The sequence below is a fragment of the Beauveria bassiana genome (genome assembly GCF_000280675.1).
Source record: "Beauveria bassiana ARSEF 2860 unplaced genomic scaffold BBA_S00004, whole genome shotgun sequence".
Taxonomy (NCBI): domain Eukaryota; kingdom Fungi; phylum Ascomycota; class Sordariomycetes; order Hypocreales; family Cordycipitaceae; genus Beauveria; species Beauveria bassiana.
In genome coordinates this window covers 655,869-679,598 of record NW_007930839.1, presented here as the reverse complement: position 1 = coordinate 679,598, position 23,730 = coordinate 655,869, and the positions used below count along the sequence as shown (strand labels likewise).

The following is a 23,730-nucleotide window of genomic DNA, read 5'->3' as shown; positions in this document are numbered from 1 at the left end:
CTGTCCGGCGCTGAAAAAGCCTTTGGATCTAGTGAGGGGTAGCGCTGGGCACGCAAAGCGGGGTGCAAAAACTGCCCTGAGAGGGAATGACAGCTGGTCTTGGTGGCTCGTTTTCGAGGCTTCATTGTCGATTCATGCACTTTGCAACAGCGCTCTCCTCCCGCCCTGGGCTCTTGCTGGTGACTCACGATCAGTCAACAAGGTTCGAGTCATTTGATATAGTGCGCATATAAGCGTCGAAGTCTGCGGCTGGTTCCTGGCGCCGCTTGTCTGTATGCATCTCCTGCGCATACTGTCGCCATCTCGTACAATATCCCCTCGAACGCTCGTCCGATTTCACAGGCTCTGCTCGACTGGCACCATGGCCTCTCTCAAGTTACACAACTCGCTGCATCCCGGCGCACCAGTTCCCTTTGTTCCTCGTCAAGATGGCAAGGTGAGCTGGTATGTCTGTGGCCCGACAGTCTACGATAAGAGTCACTTGGGCCACGCCCGCAACTACGTGACCTCGGACGTCATTCGCCGCATTTTGATGCATTACTTCAAGTTTGACGTCAAGTATGTCATGAATATTACCGACATCGACGACAAGGTTGGTTTGCCAGAAACTTGTCGCCCGCCATCTTGACTCACACAATTCAGATCATCATCAAAGCGAGACGGCAGCGACTCCTCGACGTCGAGAAGAAGAAGCAATACTCTACCGAAGAGGTGAAGCAACTGGGTCTGAATGCGTTTGTCGCATACGCCCAGAAAAGCTTGCCTCTATTGATCGAGACCGAGCCCAACCTCAACGAGTCCAATTACCCTGCCATCAGAGACAAGGCCTACGCCACGGTGCTCGCTGGAGGAACTCTCACTGGCGAGGGTAAACCCAGCGATGCTGAAGCAAAGGTCAAGATGCACATTGCCAACATGAATGTGGCTGCCCAAGCTATCAAGTCTGGCCAGATCCATCCCGGTTGCGATGAAATTCTGCTGCCCTATCTCGACTCTCTGTACAAGGAGACGGTGGATACTAGCGACCAGACCATGTTCACCGACCTCACCAAAGCCATGGAGGAGCTGTTCATGCAAGACTTGGATTCGCTAAATGTTCTGCCTCCCGATGTCATTACTCGTGTCACCGAATATGTTCCTCAGATTGCCGACTTTGTGCAACGCATTGTTGAAAAGGGCTTTGCCTACGAGGCTGACGGCTCCGTCTATTTCGATATCACTGCTTTTGAAAGGGCTGGCAACACCTACGCCAGACTCCGACCCGATAGCAAAAACGACAAGGCCCTACAGGAAGAGGGTGAGGGCGCCCTCTCTACCAACCTTGGTGGCAAGCGCTCGCCTGGCGACTTTGCTCTATGGAAGAAGTCCAAGCCCGGTGAGCCCTTCTGGCCCAGCCCTTGGGGCGACGGCCGTCCGGGCTGGCACATTGAGTGCTCTGTCATGGCATCCGATGTTCTTGGCTCGCAGATGGATATTCACTCTGGCGGTATTGATCTCGCATTCCCTCATCACGATAATGAGTTGGCTCAGAGTGAAGCCTACTTTTATGAGCCTGGCAAGGGTGAGCACACTTGGGTTCGTAACTTTCTTCATACTGGCCATCTGCATATTGCGGGCTCCAAGATGTCCAAATCCCTCAAGAACTTCCAGACCATTCAGGATGCGCTCACCACCACATTCAATGCTCGTCGCATGCGCATTGTATTTTTGATGGGCAAGTGGAACGATGGCGTTGAGATCTCGCCCGACATGATTACCCAGGCCGATAGCTGGGAATCTACCATAAGCAACTTTTTCACCAACACAAAATCCTGGCTCGCCGAGGCTGGTGGCAGCAGCGGCATCAAAAACTTGTCTCTCTCTGACAAGTCTGGCTCACCCCTCGTCACGGAGCTGGAACAGGCCAAGTCCGAGGTCGACGCTGCGCTGTCAAACTCTTTTGATACCCCTCGAGCCATGCTCGTCATGCTAAAGCTTGTCAACACCACAAACGCTTACCTCAAGGACAACAGGGATGTTAATCTCTCCGAGGTGGAGGCTATTGCCCGATGGCTCACGAACGTGGTTGGCATCTTTGGCCTTGACGCCAACGCCAAGCCTCCCTACAATGGCCTCGGATGGGCGTCTCTCATTGCCGACAACGTCGATCCCAAGGCAGCTGTTGAGCCCTACAAGTCCATGATGGACAAGGTCAAGGTTGATGTCAAGGCACTGTCTTTGGACAGCGAGAATATTTCTTCCTTGATCGCCAAGGATCCTACTAGTGAATTTGACATCATTGCTCAAAGTGGCTCCAAGGACATTGAACAGCTCTCTCTACCCTACCTCCGTGTGGCTGCCCAGCTCCGTGACGAGCTTCGCCGCGTAGTGTCTGCGCAAACTCCCGACGTCAAGAAGGCTATTCTCAGCCTGACTGATCGCATCCGCGATCATGACTTTACGAACCTGGGTGTCTATCTCGACGACCGTCCTGACAACCAGCCTTCTCTCATCAAGTTCATCCCCGCCGCCGAGCTCATTGCCGCGCGCGAGGAAAAGGTAGCGGCAGCCGCGGAAAAGGCCAAGAAAAAGGAGGAAGCTCGCATTGCGCGCGAAAAAACGGAGCAGGAGGCCCGCGAAAAGGCCAAGATGCCCCCGGAGGACTTGTTCAAGACGGACGAACGCTACAGCGCCTGGGACGAGCAGGGCCTGCCGACGAAGATGAAGGATGGCAGTGATGTGCCAAAGAGCCAGCAGAAGCAGAACAAGAAGAACTGGGATAGACAGAAGAAGGCGCACGACGACCTAAAGGCCAAGGGCGGCCTGTAAAAGAAGCATGCATGGGAAAGAGGAGTTGGGCCGGTAGCGTAAAGAGATGCACTGGCCTTCATCATCATTACTATTTTTTTTTTACTTGTTTATTTCTGCAATTTATGAAGCAGGATTTTCGAAAAAGTCGGCATGGTATCTCCGACGTGGAAATGCAATATCGTCCTCTCGTTTATAAATATGATTACTTCGTGTCCTGGCTTCGGATGATGCTGGTCGCAATGGTGCGAAACTCTTTCCCAAACTGCAGCTTGTCTTGCCACCGTCGGGGAATGGCATCTTCGCCGTCGCGCGCGCCCAGCAGCCCGCCCGCAATCGCCGCATTCGTATCCGTGTCCTTGCCGATGCGCAGCACATCGACGAGCACGTCCTCGAGGCAGCGGGGGTCGAGCAGCGCCGCGACCGCGACCGACAGCGAGTCCAGCACGTAGCCGCTGCACTCGCCCGGCATCGCGCTCGGCGGCGGGCCAAACCGCGCCAGCCCCTGCAACCGCAGCTGCGTGCCGAGCTTGAGCGCGCCGAGCACCGATGGCGGCGACGTCGTCGTCTTCTTCTTATCCTGAGGAGGCGGCTGCGCGTGCTCGAGTTTGCGGCATAGACGGATGCCGGCATCGACGGCGGCATCGGGCCCGCGGCCCTGCACCAGCTCCGCGACGATGGTGTTGTACACGGCGCACGACACGGTGCACAGCGCGTCGTCGTGCGTGATGCGGCTGATGCGCATGCTCTCTGCCACTAACCGCTGTGCGTCGCCGGCGGCGGCGGCGGCGCGGAACAGCCCTGTCGGCAGGCACCGCATCAAGCTGCCGTTGCCGGCGCGGCCCTGCCCCGCGCCGGCCTTTTCCGGATCAAGCGTCTTGGCGAAGCGCGCGAGGCCGTCGTCGGTCGCGGCGCCGATATCAACGGGCCGGGAGCCGGGCGCGCGGCCCGGCCACTCACCGCTGCGCCACTTGAGAAAGTAGCGGCCGGCGCGCGTCGCGACGTCGTCGTGCGCGTGGGCCGCGTCGGTCAGGCAGTCGAGGTAGGCGAGGAGCACGCCGCGGGTCATGTCGGTGTCGTCGGTGGCGTGGCCGGGCGTCCAGCGGAAGACGCCGCCGCCAGTGATGCTCCCGAGGGTGCTGCTGTGGCCCGGCGGGTAGGCGGCCTTGATGGAGCCGTGGCTCTGGAACTCGACGGTTGCGCCGAGGGCATCGCCGGCGTGGAGGCCGAGCAGCGCGCCGATGATGCGGGACTCGCGGGTAATGGTCGGCATTGTGTGTGGACGGCGGTGTGAATTTTTGTCGACGAGATGCAAAGTCTGGACCACTTTACGGCTGAAGTGATTGCCCATGCTGGCTTTATATGGGCAAGTTTGCGTTGTTGAGCCTAGTTAGAAAAGTGAAACGCCCAATGGGGCCGCAGCTGAGCATCCATGTCAGCCTCGTTTATCGTCAGAAAAAAAAAGCAGAAGAAATCTAGTTAAGCCGAAATCACCAGAGCGTGATATGTGTGTATTGAGGCAGTATTTTCGAGTCTACATCCGCCCGAAACAAGGGTTAATGAGTGATGAGTTGTTGAGGTAACAGGGCTGGCTGTAATTAGGTTACAAGGAAGTGTCTCCCAAGTCTCATGTGGTTTGTCGTTGGCGGCAAGGTATTGATAAGCTTTGATGAGACTCGTGTATTCTGCAACATGTACAATTGTTATCCGATACTAAATAGGGACAATTCCATCTTCTCCGCATCACTCAATATCATCCTTTCTTGCTCCGCTGGCCGGCCCAACTCTTGGCCCCACACGCTTTCATTTGGAGGGGCTACTACCGACGACATCCACCAAAGTCAAAAACCGCCGCCACCTCCATATAACCCGACTGCCGATCCATCCCCAGGTTCGCGTCATCTATCCTTCCATTCTTCTTCTTCTTATTCTTCTCGAGCACCCCTCCCGCTTCATTTCATCCCCAACGAAAAACCGATAGTCTACGAAGAATAACTTCCTTTTTTTATCACCATGGCGCAGACAACCGCCCACCGCCGCCTGCTCCAAGAGTACCGCGCCCTCACCAACAACCCGCCCGAGGGCATCACCGCGGGCCCCGTATCCGAGGACGATATTCTGCGCTGGGAGTGCCTGATTCAGGGCCCCGAGGGCACGCCCTTTGAGGGCGGCGTCTTTCCTGCCGAGCTCAAGTTTCCCAAGGACTATCCGCTCGCGCCGCCAACGATGCGATTCCTCTGCGACATTTGGCATCCAAATGGTTAGTCTCCCCCCTCCCCCCCTAACCCCTACCTCTCTCTCTCTCTCTCTCCGTGCCTACCGTCCTGCTCCCCGATGGGACATGCTCTGCTCTTCTAGGATGTGCTGCTGACGTATGCACGAAAACACAGTCTACTCGAGCGGCCTCGTCTGCATCTCCATCCTGCACGCGCCCGGCGACGACCCCAACCACTACGAGCACGCCTCGGAGCGCTGGTCCCCGATCCAGTCGGTCGAAAAGATTCTCATCTCCGTCATGAGCATGCTCGCGGAGCCAAACGACGAGAGTCCCGCCAACGTCGAAGCCGCCAAGATGTGGCGCGAGCGCAGGGCCGAGTACGAGAATGTCGTCCGTGGAGGGGTCCGGCGATCCCTGGGCTTGTGAGCCTCGGCTTCTTGCTTTTTCCCTACGACATGACGAAATACCCTTTGCATGAATAGATTTTCTTTATTATATTTCTTCTCTTTCCAGTCCTCAAACTTCAAATGTCGGTGACTCTTTACTCTTTTGTGCTTATGCATTTGCGCCGTCACTCACCGATTGGTTGTAAAAGTAGACAGTAACCATATAACCATATGTAATGTGTATTGTCTTTATTTGATTTTTTCTGTATCCCAAACGGAAACAAACAAGGCTATCTGCCATGCTCCCATGCTCTTCCCCGTCTAATGTAAACATGCTTCAGTTAATGTTTTGCCTTCATATCTCATAGTCCATTCTCCGCCTTGAACTTGTCCCACGCCTCGTTGAGCGTACTAAACACCAATCCCGCAACAAGTCGCACTTCTGTCGAAGCAGTCGGCGCAATCTACGAAACACATGGGATTAGTACAACACACAGAAACAAGACCCATCTCTGCCCCCTTTTGCCTGCCGACTGGAAATGCTCACCTTGTCCGGATGCGTCTTGGCAATCGCCTTCATGTACGAAATCTTGACCTTGTTCGCCATGACGAGCTCGTGCATGCCCACCTTTTTCCAGCCGCTGTCCTCCCAAAGCACCTGGTCCAGGCTGGCAATGAGGCCGCGCAGGTTGTCGCGCTTGCCGTCGCGCCACGCCGCAATCTTGGCGTCCACCGCTTCCGAGAGCGCAAACTTTTCGTCGTCTTCCTTGGCGGCCGCCTCGTTGGCCTCGCGAAGACGCGTGACGGCCTCGGAGTCTTTTTGGGGTCGCAGGCTGGCCGCCGCGGATGAGCGAGTAGGCTTGGGCGCGGGCTTGGGCTTGGGCTTGGGCGCGAGCGCCGTCTGGCATCGTTGGCGGCCCTTGGCGGCCGTCGCGCCGCCGAGTCCAGCCTCGACCGCTAGCTTCCACACCGCAAGGGCGTCTCCCCACTTCTCCATCTGCTCCAGGGCTTCGGCCTTGCGGCTAAGCGCCTTGCCGTACAGGTCGCGCATGTCTCGCTTCTCTTCTTGGCCATTATCTCCCGTGACGGCCACTGTTTCGCCTTGGCCATTGCCTGGCCCGATGATGCTGATGGCGTTGTCGGCATCCGTCACGGCCTGCTTCGGCTCGCCCGTTTTCAAAGCAGTCAGTGCTCGATTAGTAAGGAGAATGATAGCGAGAGGATGGGTAGAGGGCACGGCGGATAGCGACGAGGAATAAGATGAATGAGCCTGCGCAAAGTCTCCGCGCTTGAAGTGCGCTGTCCCCTCAAGGCGGTGCTTTGTAGAAGTCTGTATCGCAGAAGGCGTGATGGCGGGAATTTGGCGGGCGGGCGTTGGTGTCGGTTTTCGCACGGGAGTAGAGGTGGATTGTGATTTCTTCGCAGCTGGTGCTAGCTGAGAAGGAGGAGCCGAACGGCTCGGTTGCTTCGGAGCTTCAGAACCAAACAGCAGATCCGGTTCAGGCTCCGTTTTAGCAGGCTCAGCAGGAGAAGCTGGCTTGCGTCGTCTGCTCGAACTAATGGCAAATGTATCATCGTCGTCTGCAAATCGGTTAAGCCGTGATCGCGCATTCGGCACCAAGGGAGGGGCAGCTTGTTGTTGCTGCCACCTGGGCACGGAGCCGCTCCGACTCTGGCCGGCAGACGAAGTCGTAGGCGATGAGTTTCTTGTGTGATCTGGCGTCGCCCGATGAGTCTTTTCTTTGGTCTGTCTTGGTCGTCCACCCGATTCCAGCATCGCAGCCTCATCAGTCGTATTAGCCTCCTCTCTCATGGAACCGCGTGCCTGGTTCGCCTGAGCATCGCGCATCCACTTGGGCTGGCTGGGATCGCCGCCACCGCCGCCCTCCTGTTGAAAGTCTGCTACAGCCTGCTGCATCTTCTTCTGTCCCGTCTTCCACAGCGAATTGGCCGTCTTGAACAGACTGCTTCCGACAGCGGCCGCGGACTTGGCAAAGTCGGGCTCGCTTCGACCCGAGGGTGTCTGTTCCCGACGCTCCGATCGGTTCGAGTTGTTCGACAAGGGCCGTCCCTGCGCTTGCGCTTTCGACTTTCGGTGCGCCTCGTCGAGAAGCCAGTTGGCCGCTTGCTGGACGTTGGTGCCGGCACCGCTCTCGACCAAGGCGCGGCGCGCATCGTCGGGCGCAAAGCCGTAATCGACGAGCTGTGCCACGGCGCCGTCAAACTCGGCGTCAGCACCATTATGGGCTCGACGAGTATCGTTTTGCGGTCTCTGTTGCGGCTCATCTTCGTCGGAAGAGCTCGAGTCGTCATCCTCAATCGGCTTGCCAGGTTTGCCACGCTGCGGGGCAGCCTGGTGCTTGGCGCGCACCTCTTCCACCGGCCGGCCCAGGTCGCCCAGAAAATCATCCTCGTCGTTGTTCTGTGTCCGCGGTTGTGATACCGCCGCCGCAGGAACATCCCTGGGCTTGAAATCGCTCAGGCCAAACGGATCGTCATCGTTGTCTGGAAAGGCCACAGGGTCCGACGCCGAGGCGCTCCAGGCAATGGGGTTCGAGAGGTCGAGGGGTTTCTTCTCAGCGGCCGGTGTGGGAGCCTTCTTCTCTGGTGGTGGGAAGTAGCTTGAATTGTCGACCTTGGTGTCCTTGTCGAACGCGGCAAACAGGTCGTCGTCGTCGTCGTTGCTAGAACTCCGCGCAGCTACAGCTGGCGGTTGCAGCGCAGGACTTGAAGTCTGGCCGCGCGACCCGAGCATGTCCCATTGCTGCCCATTACCAAACTGTGCCTCGGTCAGCTTACGCTTCTCCTCCTCCTTCTTGCGCTTCTCGGCCTCGAGCTGCGCCTGGCGCTCAGCGAGACTCAGGTTCTGGGAGGTCTTGGCGGGGCCGAAACGCGCCAAGCTGCTGAAGCTGTCCGAGGCGGCCTTTGGCGGTTGCTGCTGCTGCTGCTGCTGCTGCTGTGGTTGTATTGGTTTCGCAAAGGAGCTGCTCCCCGCGCTCTGCGTGGACGCGGGCGTGCTGCGTCCAGACGTAAACGGCGAGGGGTTCGGCCGCAGCGACGGGTAGGCCATGCTGCTGGCCATGGGCGCAGCTTTAGGTGGCGGCGCGCCGCTAGTATTTGACCAATCGAGACCGGAGAGGTCGTCCATCGTCGTGCGGGCTGTTCGTATATATAAATATCGGGTTGAGCACTCTTGGGGAATAGCACGCGATCATGGCATGACTTGTCCTCAGGAGTCGTCCGAGTTTGGGGTGGTTGTCATTGGTGGCCTGCGCCACACGCGATGAGCCCCATTTCTGTAACGCTCGGGCACGGGCACTGTGGCGCGATCACATGACGCGTGTGTAAAAGTATGGTCAAGATTCAATGATTTGGATAATGTTTGATTTTCTGATGACCATCCCGAACATTTGCTTCCTCTCTGAAATAGAAAGAACTGCCTTGTCAGCGTGTTGTGTGGTGTTGGCTGCTACATCGCGGACAAAAAGCGCCACTCTTTCCGCACGCGTTGACTAGCTCAGACTTGATAACTTGAGGATAAATCATAACTCTGCATGATTTGAGATGACACTTTTTGTTTTCTTAGTTTCTTCAATTTTCTTCTACTTACTTCTCTAGTGGTTATGAGTGGTGTCTTTTTCAGTCATGCCCCTTGCATACTGGGAGCCATGCAGGTCTAACGGGGACAGCTGCTTAACACTAGACTGACCAACTAGTTCCGGGGCCCGTTGGCGTTTCCAAAGTCTTCACTCAAACTTGCCATCCAAAACTCCCTTCCGAGCACCTGAGGTCTCGAAACAAATCTCTCCGTCAGTATTTTCGCAATGCGGCGTATCTTGGCGCCGTATCTGAACGCATCAAAGTACGCGTTCTCGTCCCTCAACATCTCGATCAACCCGCGCTCCCCTTCCTTGAGACGTTCCCTTGCCTCTATAATGTCCGCTCTGCCTCGTAGCTCATCAATCAACCGGAGATCATCCCGACCGGCAAGCTCGGGGTGCCACTTGAGGAGCGCTTCAAAGAGGCCAAAGTCGTTGTAGCTGTCAAGACTGACCCATCGCATGTACTGCCACAGCACCTCGGTCAAGAGCCAAGAGACGGGAGGCCGAATGACGGTATCCTTTGCTGCAGCGTCAAAACCGTCTCGAAAGGCCGTATGGTCTGTGATGGAGGGCTGGCATCGGTGGTTCGTTAACGCGGGTGTCATGAGCAGCTGCCCCAGTGGCATGGTCGAGGAATACTGCCAGTTGACGATGCAGGTGATGTTGCCATTTATGTCGACAAAAACGTTCTTGCTGCTAAGCTTAGCGTGGCCAAGTGGGAAACCACTGTCATCTTCAGGTACGCTGAACTGGGGGATGATATCCTGGATAATTTTACCCGCTGTGTGGTACTGGATGCGATTTTCGCTGCTGTCAATCTTGTCACCGACGGCCATGAAATCGTTCCAGCGATCCAGAACGAGATCGTAGTTGTCCGCGTCTGGATAATCTGCTGGGTCCGGAGCCGGGCCGCGAAAGAAATGATTGCTCATGTACAGGTCCTGAACATGTCCGAAAAGGGCATCCATCAGCGCCTTGTAGTAGTCCTGCTCTGTGGAAAAGGGGCCCCGTTGCGTTTCCATGGAGAGAGCGTAGCGGTCTTGGGTAACAAAGGCCGGTGCCCGTATTTCGCCCACTCCAAAGCTGTCGTCCTTCTTCCACAGGGATCCTATCTTGTCGAACCTGAGGTTTGACAAATCAAAACTGATTTTTCCTAGTTGCCTCAAGATTCGTGCAGCGGCATCGGACGGGTTCTGACCGCCGACAAGGCGTACACGGCTCAGGTGCTCTGCAAAAGGCACGCCGGGTGCGACGGTCATCAGAATGTACGGGACGCCTATGGAATTCACATCGGTACAACTTGCCTCTGGTCAGTACTCTCTCGGCACCACAGTAACGCGGTCTACGGGTACGTACCTGTGGTGAATAATTCGGGGCACGGGTATGCTGCTGTAGCGGGCGAGATAGTCGAGCGTTGCCACTTCGCTCCTCATCAGCTCACACAAGAGTACAGCGGGCAAACCCTTTCCAGCTCCGTCGGGTCGTGGAGTGCGAAAGGCCCATTTCAGGTCATCGTCAAACTTGACAATCACCACTTTGTTGAAACTCCCCAAGAGTGGTGGACCCTCTATCTGAGCCATACACGGGGGCTCTCGCAGGCTCATGGCCAGCTTGACGACAGCGATGATATTCAAAGGCGCTTCTGTTGCCATGGCTGTTGGGCGATGCCAAGGTCTAGATGTTTTACCTTGCAACATAAACCGAGGAAACGGGATATAAGAGGTACTCAACGTGAAGCAGGAGACGGCAGAGACGTTCTTCAAAGCCAATACTTTGATCTCCGACTTTGTTATGAGCAAGTTATATCTTCGGGCCTCGGAGTTCCGATACAAACGATCAGATGATACATGGTAAACCCAATATGTAGCCTGTGGCCGATATTATGCAAGGCGACTTGATCATGTACGCCACTGTGCTACAACACCACCTACCTGTACGCGTTGTTAATCTTGTATACACAAGCCTTGGTGTTTGTTTTTCTCCTTATAAGGTCTTGAGGACTCTCAGGACAATTCAAACATCGTCAAAAATCGTGAAAATGGCTGTCGTCGTTACTGCGGTCGCTGTTCCCTGTCTGCTTTGCGGACACATGGTCTTCGACGGTCTAAACAGAAATAGACCGACATGGTTGAACCAGTTTCGTATACGTATGTTGGATTCCAGCCACTAGAGCTTGTCTCTGTGTACTAAGTAGATCCTAGTTTATTCGAACAACGGAGTCGTCTCCATCTCGGGAGTAGGCTATCACACGAACCTGAGAATTGACCGTTGGGTCGCTCCGCCAGGCTACTACAGCCGTTGGGATGATGTGGGCTATGATTGGCCCGATCATCACCGCGTCGGCGTCTTGCGTCAGGCACCGATCGAAGGGCGCTGGGGGGTTGTCTTTCACGTGGCCTGCTGGGCGCTGCTGGACGCTGCTGTCGGCCCGGTGCCTCTAGCGCGGCTTCTCGATCTCTGTAAATCTTTTCCGATCATTAACAGCAAGTATTCTTCAATTTGGGGCCCCTTTCTTGGTGGCCCCGTGCATCCGGATGACGATCTCTGCGTCCAAGTCTCCGAAACCGACATAGAGCATCACAAGCTCTGCATCATCAGGGTCGCCAGGCATAATCCGTTCCACGTGCCGGAGCTCGACGATCTTGTCATCGAACGCGACGATCATCTGACACCAGTGGTCTTCCCGAGGGCGCAAACTAGCGACCCGTTTGCGCGGCTACCGCTAGAGCTGGTCATGGCCATTGCCAAGCTGCTTCCGACGCGCGACCTTCTCCACCTGCGACTCGCCTCCTCCTCTTACACACCCGTGTTTGAAGAGCAGCACTTCTGGGCCTCGCGATTCCGTCCGGGAGGCGAGCGCTGCTGGCTGTTCGAGTCACAGTACTGGGATACGGCGGCGACGGACTGGCGTCGGCTATACCGTCTTACAAGCCCCACGCGCCGCTCGCAGGCCATGCAGAACAGGGAGAGGGTATGGCGGCTAGCTTTACAATTCGAAGATCTTCTGGCGCCAGAATTCATCAATATATCCCCGCCGAGCTCTACTTCGTTAGTCATGGACGTGGGCGAGTGGCGTATTGTCTCGGCCGACGTGCTGGCCTGGGACGCCATGAGGCCATACGGATACCTCACAGAAAATGGCTGTGTTAACCTCCACAGGAGCCAAAACATTGTAATTCCCCCTTCGATTGATTGGCTCTCTTTCTTTATCAGTTCCATCGCAGGGGTCGAGTACGTGGTGGGCATCAAGATGGTTGGTGCCTGCGGCGCTATCGTTGAGCTGGGATACATGGCCGACGAGAAGCCCGTCGATATCTTTGGGAAGCATTTGACTGGCCTGTGTTTGGCTCAGGGCTCCACAGGTATCCGAGCAATCCAGTGTATCTTTGATGATGGTAGTCATGCACCTTGGATCGGAAACCCTGACGGCGTCTCGCATACGAGGAAGCTGGTAGCTTACAGCGGACTCTTTGCGATTTTTGCCAATTTTGATGTAAGTGTGTTTTATTCCTCGTCTTCCTTCAGTACTGACAGAGAATAGGGCTGCAAGATTACGAGTTTAGGTATCCGGGCAGAGTGGGAGTCTGCATCGCTGCGTGATATTGCGTTGTGGGAGGATGGCATCCCAGACCGAGAGCTGCAACTGAATGAAGCCATCTTTCGAAAGATGTATCCCGACGATGGTGTATATGACCCAGTTTTTCGCAGCGTCTTTGGGGGCACGAGGGGTCAGAGCCTCCCTTACCTGACAGGCATCCGGGTGTACATTACGTCCACGCCTTGCGGAATCGAATTTGATTACACTTCCGACCATATCGACTACGTCGACACGTGTAGGGACTTGTTGGGTGATTTTCCCGAGTCCGACTTTGCGTCCGTACAGCTTTTCCGCATTGATGGACCTGGCGGCGAGCGCGTCACGGGCGTTGAGCTGGACGTGCTCGTCAACCCGTGTCGAAGCCATCTGGACAACGACACCACCGAGCTGGAATCGTTCAAGGTAGGCTTTTTTTTTACCGGATGCACCATGACGCATGGACAATGAACTGACGCATTTTTTCTTAGATCTTTACAAATCGGGGTCGGTCTTGTCACTTTCGGCGAAGGAATAAACACCTCAGAGTCAGAGTGAGGGCGATGCCGGTGCCGGTGCCAGTCGGGGAGACGATTACGGGATTTTACTGTACACTTGTAGGTTTCAAATGTGAGGATGAAGACAACATGCTGCGTGCTAACCTGTGTGATAGTTTAGCGGCTGCATCAACGCGCTGGGAGTCATTACAGAAAAGCTTGACCAAACGGCTTGACTATGACGGTGGTCAAGAAGTTGGATTGGCGAGGAAACCTGTCGTTGTTGGGACACGTCTGCGCAAAAAAAGTATACTTTTAGGTAGAAAGTTTATGTAGACTGAAAATAAAAAAAAATTGATTTTCGATAGATGGTCGCGTCTTTGGCGCGAGGTTGTGTCCAATCTTGCCTTTTGTGGACAGAGGATTGTATAATACTCAGAACCGCGCAACAGGAAGTGCAAGCAGTCTGTCTAATAACTCGGTCGACATTTCGGTACACTTTGTCAGATTGGAAGCTAATCGACAGGAAAGACTACAGCTTGACTAATAAGAATCCGCCACTTTTGTCTCATCATTTTCATTCATTCTCGCCCATTTCATCGTCTCTCTCATTTCATCAACTTCGAGATATCACGTCATGAACAGGCCCTCTTTTTTTCCAACTGCGTGACTCGAAAAGTGCACTGGAAATTTACCTCACAGACTTTCTCCTGAGTCGCGAGATTACATTAAGACCTCTGGGCATTACTCAAACGGGGTTTAACATTGATACTGGGGTTCAAGAATCTATTCAATGCTACCCTACAAGGCGAAAGAAAAAAAAAAGAAAGCACAAACGAAAGGAGGTTGGTACCAGAATGGAAGCTACACTTTGATAGTGGTAATGAAATTTCACGATTCACCTTTACCACCGATAATCCCGAGTCGGAATCGATTGTCATGTAGTGTTAGTCTTGAGCAGCCCGGTGAAGCTCTCGTGAAGCGGGTCCACAGTGGCAGTCGGGTCAGGACATGAAGGTTTGGAGACGCATACGTAGCCCCCTACCTCGCCAAGGAGCAGAGGAGAAGAGAAGTCCCGCCGTCCGAAATTACATCTGAACATCCGTTGACCAGTGCGTGAGTTGGAAGAGAGACGGGGCCGAGATTACTATTTGCAGGGCCCGTTCCAAGGCACAGCCAGGAAAAAAGCGGCTGGTAATATTAGATGATAGGGAGCCTGGCGTGGTGGATACGGCAAATGGAGTACTACAGGCAATACTGATAGTGGTGATGCGACTCGGCCGACGCGACGCTGACAAGCCCTGGTTTGATTCTATATAAAGTCGGGACGAGTGGCCGAGTGGATATGTAGAACATGGGACACGATGGGAGAAAGACAAGATGGGTGTACTCCGTAGTGTGACTTATTATCTCTTGTATCACCCCGCCCACTTGAACGGTGAGTCTTTTGTTATTGTTTTAAGAGACGCGCGTCAATGGGATGATCCAAAGCCAATAAAGGGCGAATAAATGGAGTTGTTGACGATGATGACAGCAATTTGCCGCGTGAGAAAACGGGGAAACCTCGTAAAAACGGATTCGTCTAATAATTCTTTGTTTCGATCGACCGTATGCTTGGATGGGGTACAAGCATGCACATAGATGGGGGGTTGGGGGGATACGATTTAGTAAATGAGGTGAGGTGAACAAGGGAGAACCAGGTAGCCAGGATAAGTTGGGGCTTGAACCTTGAGAGGACTGTTGACATGACAGAAGAAGCCTGCAAGGAAGGGTCTTTTCGAACGTTTCGTCTCGTCTAGTTTCGATTTGTCGTCTTGGCCATTGTAAGGCACGAGGCCAGATCTGTTGGACAAGCGTGGACCCGTCTCGAAAATACATTGTCATACCCTCCAAGTCACGTATTTATTATATCGCAAGCACCACTGGCTGGGGACACAAAGGAAATAGCATGGCATCTTGTGGTGAATGGGATAGTATGACGTAGGCGCCTCTCGTAAAGACGGAGGATTTTGATCAGCGAGGTACGTACCCCTTGCCTTGACCACCCCCGGTCAATGCCAAGGGCCAGCGGGTGTAAAGCGGGACTAGGGGCTCTTCGCGAGAGAGATTTACAGTTGTGATTGGTCGATGGTCGATGGGGCCATGTCTTGCCATCGTTTCATGCCCCTGCAAGGTACGCCCCAGAAATCATGCACTAGGGTAGGTCAGGAGGTACTTTCAGGTACAGCAAAGCAGCGAGCCAGGCAAGCATCGTGCCACGGGACATTTCTGACCAATCGTTTCGGGTAATGCAAGCCTTGGGAAATGGTCGTCTGTGCCATTCATGTAAGGCAAGTCGATAAAGAACAGAAGGAGAAGATTCTCCGTGATATTCAGACTTGGAGAAGAATAAACGATACTTGGAAAGAACAGACGGAATTGGAACAGAAGCCCCGGCCGAATGATTTTCATTTCCGGTTTTCATTTCCTAACTATATGCATGACTCTTTCTTTCGATATGATTCTCATGTGCATACCATGATAGGGTGGCACTGCACTTACATACAACCCAATCGTGCCAATGTCCCCGCACCGTCTCATCTCCATCAGAGTGTGCCCAGGTCGTCAGGTGCCAAATCAGTCACGTCTGAGCACTCGCTTGAGTCGAGCTGAATGATTCTTTTCTCTCTTTTTTTCTATCGAAAATAGCGCCTGGACCTACATGCTCCCGAAAGCATGCACATACCCGCGCGAAATTAATACGAAACGTCTCTGCATGCACAATACGTAGTTGGTGCAGAAATCGACTCCTTCATAAATTGATTTTGTCTACAGAGATGTAAATACCTCAGCCAATAGCCTCGCACAAACACCGAAAACAGCAAACATTGGTGTGCCTGCCTCAGTTACAGGCTTACAGCGCCTGTACGCCTGCAGGTTCACATGCTGCGCTGGCGGCGTGGACCAGGGTCATTCTTAAATAGGTAATAAGCGCCTTTCCTTGGCCCACGCGAACAGCTGGTCCTGGTCTCTCCAGGCCAATCAACTATTTAATTAATCTATAACGCAAATATGCTTCACTTCCACCCCCCTGACGGAAGAAAGATGGTGGGCGAGTTGTTTGCAATTTTCTTTCTCCTTCTATTGTCGATCATGTTGAGGGTACATGGCTGATGCGCACAGTCCGCGAGGTCGGAGCTTGTACAATGAACAAGCTGCAAGGCCAACCCACCACCACAGCTTGTCGTGAGACACTTGACGCTCAACGCTGTCCAAGGCAAGGCCAAGCAGGTTTGACAGGAACCGCCTGGCCGGTGCCCCTTGCAACCCTGAGTAATATTATAAGCCCGTTGTCATAGTTACTTGGCGGTCCCCTCAGTGAGCGACTCGCTTTGGAAAAAAAAAGAGATCAGCTTGATGCAATACATCGAATGAGAATTACTGTCGTGATAGGCTGCAAGTTGATCAGATGACTTCTACTTGCAGTGAATTTCTTGAAACACCGACAGCAAACTCAAATAGCCCAGATGTCTGGCCTGACACCTACCTACCTAATCGTTGGGCTGGCTGTCAAAGGTACGGATTAGCTTCACACCTTTTTCCTATTGAGGAATGTACATGAAAGTACCTTTAACTGTAAATGGCCACTCCACCCCTCATCTCCGCTCACCTCACCTGGCCATTTAGTTGTCTTAGCGCTGCTCCTGAGTACTTGTAGGTACTTCTGGGACCGCGCCACTTGGGGCGCTACCTTGCGTCGCCCGTTTGCTCGTCTGCCTCTGCCTCTACTCTGCACCAGTTATACAAGGCGTTCGTCTATCCTCCCTCCGCGCCTCCCTTTCTTCTTTTCTACGCAACAGTCCTTTCACAACCCATTTCGCTCATTTTATTTCTTCCCCTTCCCTTCTTTTTACGCAATATTTGCAACCCACGCTCCTTTCAACTTTTATCAACTCAGCAATCCGGCCGCATTCATTCCTTCAACACCACGTTTCGACAGTACCATCGTATTCTTTGAGCAACCTTCATCCTGTATCACGATTTCGATCTGTTGATCCTTTCGGCCCGCTAAACTGTTGTGCAATCAAGCAAAGCTCGCCCGTGTCTAAAGCTGATCATTCTCAACCTTTTCGAGTCATCTTTCAAATTCGACAAGTTCGTAGACGGTCGTCTCTTTTCACAACCCATCATCGCCATACAGCCCGCGTTGATATACCAGCAAAACCAATCCAGGACGATTCGATTTCCGATCCAACCGCCAAACCGAAAATTCCCTCTTTGGCCCGGCTTCTTCAAACCGCCCCAGTTGACCAGTCTCGTTCTATTACGCGCCTTTTTGTGTGTCGCCATATAAAAAATCGGGTTCCCTCGCGCTCACGCAGCAACTGGGCCTTCACTGGAATTCGCCAAGTTTCAATCCGCGCACGAGGTTGGGATTTTCGTGACTGCGTAGTTGCGTCCACGTCATCTGCCCCTTTTGAGGGATTGGATTCTTTCATTGGCGAGGATATTTTAGTGCCTCCCAAGTCCTCTTTCGAAATCTTTTCATTTTCTTGGATGATTGCGAGTCTGGTAAGTTGTTTGCGCTCATTCACACCCTCGAACCCTCTCCCGCGACAAATGCCCCACCCCTGCCCTTAACGCGACATGCGGCAATGTGTGATTGAAGGGCAAGTTCGGTGGCGGCGGTGCAGACGGAAACCTGTTTTCAAAAAGCAGGAAGCGGCAGCGAGATTGGTGGTCTCGAACTTCGCCAGGCTAAATGACATCAAATGGCCAGAATCTTGGCCGTTTGACGGTTGCCAATGCAGCTCCAGTTGGTGCAACACCATCGCAGCCCCAACTCACCAGCCACTCAACGTCTCGCAGTTCGCAGCTGCCGCCGGCCGCCTGCCGCCTGCCACCCTTGGCAACGCATTTCCCTTGCCACCTGCCGGATTCTGGTTCTCTGCAAACACGTCATCCGCTGCCTTTCACTTGATCATCATCACTCTTTTACCATTGTTTCTCGCAATTTCCCAAATGCATCTCTTCAACTAGTCAAAGTTTTTTCTTCTCTCGAGCCCGTCTCACTAACACCATCTCAGACTGCTCATCGCGTCGTCCACTCCTTACCATCAAAGAACTAGCTGCGTCTGAGACCAGCTCTTGCACTTGGATATTATCAAAATGTTCAAGCTTACTACCGCCGTGCTGATCGGCTTGGCCGGTAGTGCCAACGCCTTCTGGCGCATGGAGTGCCCTGGCCGTCTCAATGTTGCCCGTATTGATCCCATCGTTAACCCCAAGGATGTCTCTGCTCACGCTCACTCCCTCCACGGCTCTTCTGGTAAGTTTCTCTCGACTCGGCATTGCTTGCAAACTACACAACACAACCGAGACAATCTAACTCGCCTCAGGCCTCTCCGCCTCTGCCGACGGTTCTGCTCTCAAGGCCGGTAAATGCACGTCTTGCCGCGTCGAGCAGGACAAGTCCGCCTACTGGACACCCTCCCTGTACTTTCAGGATTCCGACACAGGCAAGTTTGAGCTCGTCACCCAGGTCGGTGGTATGCTCGCCTACTACCTTCTCAACGGAGAAAACATCAAGGCTTTCCCCGACGACTTCCGCATGATTGCTGGCTCCAATGCCCGCCGCGCTTACACCGCTGGAAACCCAGAGCAGGCTGATCCCGACAAGTCTCTCTGGCACTCCATGGGCGAGCCCAAGCAACACATACTCGAGCAGCGCGCCCTCGGCTTTAACTGCCTCAACTACGACAAGCAAGCCGAGGGCACCCTCTACCGCCATAAAATGCCCGACAAGGCCTACCTCGATGCCAATTGCAAGGACGGTATCCGTCTGGAGATCATGTTCCCCTCATGCTGGAACGGCAAGGATACAGACGCCAAAGACCACAAGTCCCACATGGCCTACCCCGACCTCGTCATGACTGGTACCTGCCCAGAGGGTTACGAGACCCGCGTTCCCTCTCTCATGTTTGAGACCATCTGGTCTGTTAGTCCATATAAGGACCGCAACGGTCGCTTCGTCTTCTCCAACGGCGACACTGAGGGTACGTTTTGTACTCGGCACTCTTTAATGGGAAATCCCACTAACTCTCACAGGCTACGCTTACCATGCTGACTTCATGATGGGTTGGGACCGCGATTTCCTCCAGCAAGCCGTCGAGACTTGCGTCAACCCGTCTGGACGCATTGAAGACTGCAAACTCTTCACAGTTGTCGACCAGGCAACCGCCACCTCTTGCAAGCTCGAGAACGCTCTACCCGATAAGCTGGCTTCTGAGCTGCGGAATATTGAGGGCCCCATGGATAAGCTTCCCGGAAGCATCGCCGTCTTTGGTGACGGCGGCAACCCGTCCGTACCTGAAACTAACAGCATTGCATCTACTCCCACCGATACTGGCACCTCCCCGGAGCCTATTCAGAGCTACACTCCTGGTAACACGCCCACGAACCCTGCCGAACCTCTCCCTGGTCAGGTCTTCAAGCAGGTTGACTCTGAGTCAAACTTGTCCTCCGCTCCCACTCCTACCGCTTCTACCAACCCCTCTGCCCCTGTTGCTGCCGCCGCTGCCGTCACTGAGGCCCCTACCACATCGGCCGTCGAGCACAGCTACTACAGCACCGAGTACATCACCAACGGCAACACTATTAGCAAAATACTCTGGACGCAGCAGCTCGTCACTGTCACAGAGACAGTCGAGGCTGTCCCCGCCCAGACCGTCGACGCTGCCAAGCGCCGTCGTGCCCATCTCCACGCTCACGTCCGCCGGAGCTAAATAAGTACAAAGTCGGAGCGCAATATGAAGTACAAAAAACTAAAGGTTGCTATTTGATTTCGTGGGGGATTTTTGACGATCTGGACAGGTTCCGGAAACTGGAACAACTTTCAAGTTGGTATGATTTAAACAGCATTCTGTCTTGAAGGTTCTTTCTTTTCTTTTCATAGAGGCAGAAATGCTGTGCAATTCTTTTTGATAACATAGGATCTAGCAAGAAGCAAGCAGCCATGAGTTTTTACCCATTACGAATAAATTGCGTACTCGTGACTTGTAATTGGCCGGGCCGGGCCGGGCGGAAAGGCCGCAAGAATTCCAGGCGTTGGTTTGCTACCAATGACAACCAAATTCAAGGATGTCGTGATAACCTCCTATTGACAGTTGGTACGCGCTCAACAGAATGCGATTTTGGAAAAGAGAAACTGAAGCTGAATTTCCCTGCTCGTTAGATTGCCATAGAATAAATATTTTCTTTCCGCCTGCCGCAGGCCTCTCAGTGGCTAGTGGTGTCGCTTGGTTGGAATGCGTCTCACCAGGCAACACATTCCTCATGACATTGTAACGGAAATTACACCCCATATGCACCAAAAACACAGACCACTGTTTATGAGGACTTTGAACAAAATGTGACGGCTCTGACCAAACAATGCGGCATCCTTTATCGCTCACGCCCTCCTTTGCTCATTCACTCTTTTAACGCAAACAGCAGACGCCATACGGACATTCACCGCGAGTCCCGAGGCCAACGCAGTCCTTTTTTTGTTCTTGTTTTCTTCTTTAAAGCGGTGGCGAATAGGGGGAGAGAGAGATTCTGCAACCGATGCCGATCTCGACAACCCCCTTTGCAGGATTTGGATGGACGAAGCCATGACGACGCTGGACAGTGCATCGGTCCGCAAGGACGGTGTTCTCGGCGGCGTCAACTTGCTGCAGCGACGCGGCGCCACCACGCTCGGGCTCGGCTGGCTTATTGCCATTGTTCTGTGCGGGGGCGTCTCTCTCTTCATCGTCGTCGGTTTCGCACTGGCGTGGCGTGCGCAGAAGCGGCACTCGCCGCTGACGGTGACGCGGACGACGGCATCGCTACCATACGAGGCGTCGGGCTTGACGGCGCTGCTGCGACAGCCCGCCTCGACGACGCGTCTGGCGAAGCGCCGCATGACGGTGGTGCGCGAGAGCTACTCCGACGAAGATGAAGACAAAATGACGCTGAGACGGTTCTCACTGAAGCGCATCTCCTCGCTGCCGGTGCTGCCACCGCTGCCGACGTACAGCACAATCAGGTTGTTCAACCCCAGCAGGGCTTCATATCGAAAGGAAAGGGGCTGGCTGGTGGACGAGGAGGCGATTGCAGAAGGCGAAGAGCGGCGGATGAGCGTTAGCAAGTACAGACAGAGACCGGGCAGCGGAAGTGGATGGGCGGGACAAATGGTCGGGGTGCTGATGCAGGGTCCGGTGGTGAAGCCGGAACGACAACAACAACAACAGCGACATCAAGAACACCAGCCAGCACCGCCTACATACCAGCAGGATTCTCGACAACAGCCAAACAACACAAACTACGACCACATATACGAAGACCTCGAGAAATCACATCATAACTACCATGCCGAAGAGGAACCGTCAATGCCAGCCATGCCTTCCGCCACACACACCCGAGACTCGGATGCCAGTACGAAAGACTTTGTCCGCCCGGCGGCCGCCGTGCTCGCACGGCACCCATCCTGCACTGACTCGGATCTGCGGTCTATTCTACGCTCCACGGAACAACGCTTACGCGACGGCGACCGCAGCCGCAGCTGCTCCCCTGAGAAGGCGCTGCACACGCCATATACTTCGCCGACTAAACCGCGGAGCGGCGGCCGCGTATCTCGCCAAGGGTTATCGCATAACCACAACAACAGCCCGACGCGGTATGGGATTCCCGGTAGTACCAGCGGTGGCGGCATGGGCACGCGTGAGGGCTCGGCCGCGTCGGTTGGCAGCGCGGCCACCAGCCTCGTTGCGCAAGCAACGGAGGAGCTGGAGCTGCCGGGGGGAATGGGCAGCCCGAGCCGTCTGCGTGGCCACGAGTGGCTGGCGGGTGATGAAGCGATACTAAAACTAACGACGCCGCAGCTGCAGCAGCTACAGGACGATCAGAAGGAGGAGGAGGAGCGTATAGCTCAACGCGACAGTGCGCAACGCCAGTATTACCAACAGCTTCAGCAGCAACAGCAACAGCAACAGCAGTATATTAGTCCTCAGCGAAGCCCGCAGAGGAGCCCGCAAAGGAGTCCGCAGCGCGAGCGATCCCAGAGACGCGGCTCCGTCGACAGCGATGCCTCGTCGAGCCTTTCCACGCTCTACAGTGTCGGAGACGAGATTGACCACGCCTCAATCCAGGCTGTCGTCGAGGGCCCCGACGATCCGTTTGTTGAACACGGCAGCCGCGCAGATGGTTTGCCCGTGCTTGCGCCCCTGCGACGCACCATGACGATTAGCTCGGACACGCTCGTTCGCCACATTGACCTTGAGAACATGCCGTCCATCTACCGTAGCCCGCCTCTCCAAGAACAGCAGCCGAAGCTACAGCAGGGCTACCAGAGGCTGCACAAGTCGCTCGACGTGCAGCGCTTTGCCGGCGTCCTGCTGCCGCCGCCCGCCCAGGCGCGCGCCTACGAAGACGTCCGTCCCAAGTCGGAGGCGGCGGCAGAAATCAGTATCTGCGTTTCGCCGCAGGTGTCTGAGTCGAGCTACACTGACATCTCGGTCGACACGACGATATTAAGCGACTATATGACCATGGTGGACGAAGAGGAGGAGAAGGTAGAGGCTGGCGGGCATGACGTGACGCCGGTCAAGGACCATGGCCGTCGGCGTGGCTCGGATGCCTCGTCGTCGCCTTTTAGCGAGCAGGAGATTGTCAGCATAGTTATGGCGGCGGAAGAAGCGTCACCGAAAAGGCAGTCACGGCGTGCGCTTCCCATGCCGCCGGTTGTCTTTGCGCCCGACGGGTCGGTCGTACCGCAGGGGTTGTCGCCGCCACCCAAGAGCGTCGCGCGCAACAAGTCCCTCATCCGCAAGCCATCGGTCACGTCGTCGTACTACAGCAACGACTACCATGATAATAAATACTATAACAATAACAATGCAGAGCCGCAGATTGTCGGCGTGCCGGCCTCGCGCAGCGGCACTATTGTCAAGGGCCTGTCCGTGTGCCGCTCGGTCGCGGAGCTGCGCCGCATGAACTCGCTCACCAGCAACGTTAGCTGCAAATCGCTCGTCTCGTCTGCGCAGGCCGAAAATAGAGGCACTGAGCAGCAGGCTTTGCGGCCGACGACGGCTCAGGCGTCCACGAGACCTCCCCGCATGGGCGCGCGTCAATATCTGAGTGTCTATGGTGGTGGCGGCGGCCGGGATAAGCTCGACAGAAGCAACAGCAGAAGGAATCGTCCAAGCGGTCCGCGCCCGAAAAAGAGCGACGGCGGCAGCAGCAGCAGCGGACATGCACGCTCGGAAACAGCAACGACGATGACGGCCCCGACGACGCCGGAAAGGCCGGCCAAGAACCCGCGCCGAAGCTTGGGCAATGTAGGCTCCATGGTGGAGCGCTACCAGCAAAAGGGCCCGGACAAGGAGGCAGATTACGGCAAGGAGAATGCGGGCTTGGGCATCTCGCTCCCGCCGCCGGCGTCGCCGCCGCCGACGACGACGACCAGACCGCCCCGGAACCCGGCCGTCGCGGAGCTGGCGGCCGCGCAACGCAGGGAGAAGCGTGGCAGCGTGGACAGTCTGGGGCTCTATGACAAGGATGGCTTTTTGCTGCCGTCACCGGAGCGGGAGCTCCATAAGAAGCTGCTGCGCATGTAGGAGACGATGGTGCTCTCAGCGATGGCGATGGAAAAAAAAAAACAAAAAAA

The 23,730-nt window shown here is 54.9% G+C and overlaps 8 protein-coding genes across 8 annotated transcripts; 5 read left to right on the top strand and 3 right to left on the bottom strand.

The window, feature by feature from the left end:
* Positions 1 to 361: 361 nt before the first annotated feature.
* On the top strand, positions 362 to 2,808 carry BBA_02007 (tRNA synthetase class I catalytic domain-containing protein; the record flags this gene model as incomplete). The annotated part of the gene is made up of 2 exons (XM_008597104.1): positions 362 to 592; positions 643 to 2,808. 2 exons carry the CDS (start codon positions 362 to 364, stop codon positions 2,806 to 2,808), a joined length of 2,397 nt encoding a protein of 798 aa, XP_008595326.1.
* Positions 2,809 to 2,992: 184 nt separating this feature from the next.
* On the bottom strand, positions 2,993 to 4,060 carry BBA_02006 (ADP-ribosylation/Crystallin J1; the record flags this gene model as incomplete). The annotated part of the gene is made up of 1 exon (XM_008597103.1): positions 2,993 to 4,060. The coding sequence occupies one exon, from the start codon at positions 4,058 to 4,060 to the stop codon at positions 2,993 to 2,995; it is 1,068 nt and encodes a 355-aa protein (XP_008595325.1).
* Positions 4,061 to 4,800: 740 nt separating this feature from the next.
* On the top strand, positions 4,801 to 5,431 carry BBA_02005 (ubiquitin-conjugating enzyme; the record flags this gene model as incomplete). The annotated part of the gene is made up of 2 exons (XM_008597102.1): positions 4,801 to 5,047; positions 5,178 to 5,431. The coding sequence occupies 2 exons, from the start codon at positions 4,801 to 4,803 to the stop codon at positions 5,429 to 5,431; spliced, it is 501 nt and encodes a 166-aa protein (XP_008595324.1).
* Positions 5,432 to 5,753: 322 nt separating this feature from the next.
* Positions 5,754 to 8,539, bottom strand: BBA_02004 (UBA/TS-N domain-containing protein; the record flags this gene model as incomplete). The annotated part of the gene is made up of 2 exons (XM_008597101.1): positions 5,754 to 5,855; positions 5,939 to 8,539. 2 exons carry the CDS (start codon positions 8,537 to 8,539, stop codon positions 5,754 to 5,756), a joined length of 2,703 nt encoding a protein of 900 aa, XP_008595323.1.
* Positions 8,540 to 9,103: 564 nt separating this feature from the next.
* On the bottom strand, positions 9,104 to 10,645 carry BBA_02003 (RNase H domain containing protein; the record flags this gene model as incomplete). Its single annotated transcript, XM_008597100.1, has 2 exons — positions 9,104 to 10,292; positions 10,350 to 10,645. The coding sequence occupies 2 exons, from the start codon at positions 10,643 to 10,645 to the stop codon at positions 9,104 to 9,106; spliced, it is 1,485 nt and encodes a 494-aa protein (XP_008595322.1).
* A 386-nt stretch (positions 10,646 to 11,031) lies between these two features.
* Positions 11,032 to 13,245, top strand: BBA_02002 (F-box domain containing protein; the record flags this gene model as incomplete). Its single annotated transcript, XM_008597099.1, has 5 exons — positions 11,032 to 11,140; positions 11,195 to 12,486; positions 12,535 to 12,993; positions 13,121 to 13,184; positions 13,241 to 13,245. The coding sequence occupies 5 exons, from the start codon at positions 11,032 to 11,034 to the stop codon at positions 13,243 to 13,245; spliced, it is 1,929 nt and encodes a 642-aa protein (XP_008595321.1).
* A 4,967-nt stretch (positions 13,246 to 18,212) lies between these two features.
* BBA_02001 (WSC domain-containing protein) lies at positions 18,213 to 19,828 on the top strand (the record flags this gene model as incomplete). Its single annotated transcript, XM_008597098.1, has 3 exons — positions 18,213 to 18,372; positions 18,443 to 19,099; positions 19,152 to 19,828. The coding sequence occupies 3 exons, from the start codon at positions 18,213 to 18,215 to the stop codon at positions 19,826 to 19,828; spliced, it is 1,494 nt and encodes a 497-aa protein (XP_008595320.1).
* Positions 19,829 to 20,695: 867 nt separating this feature from the next.
* Positions 20,696 to 23,680, top strand: BBA_02000 (uncharacterized protein; the record flags this gene model as incomplete). Its single annotated transcript, XM_008597097.1, has 1 exon — positions 20,696 to 23,680. One exon carries the CDS (start codon positions 20,696 to 20,698, stop codon positions 23,678 to 23,680), a length of 2,985 nt encoding a protein of 994 aa, XP_008595319.1.
* Positions 23,681 to 23,730: the final 50 nt, after the last annotated feature.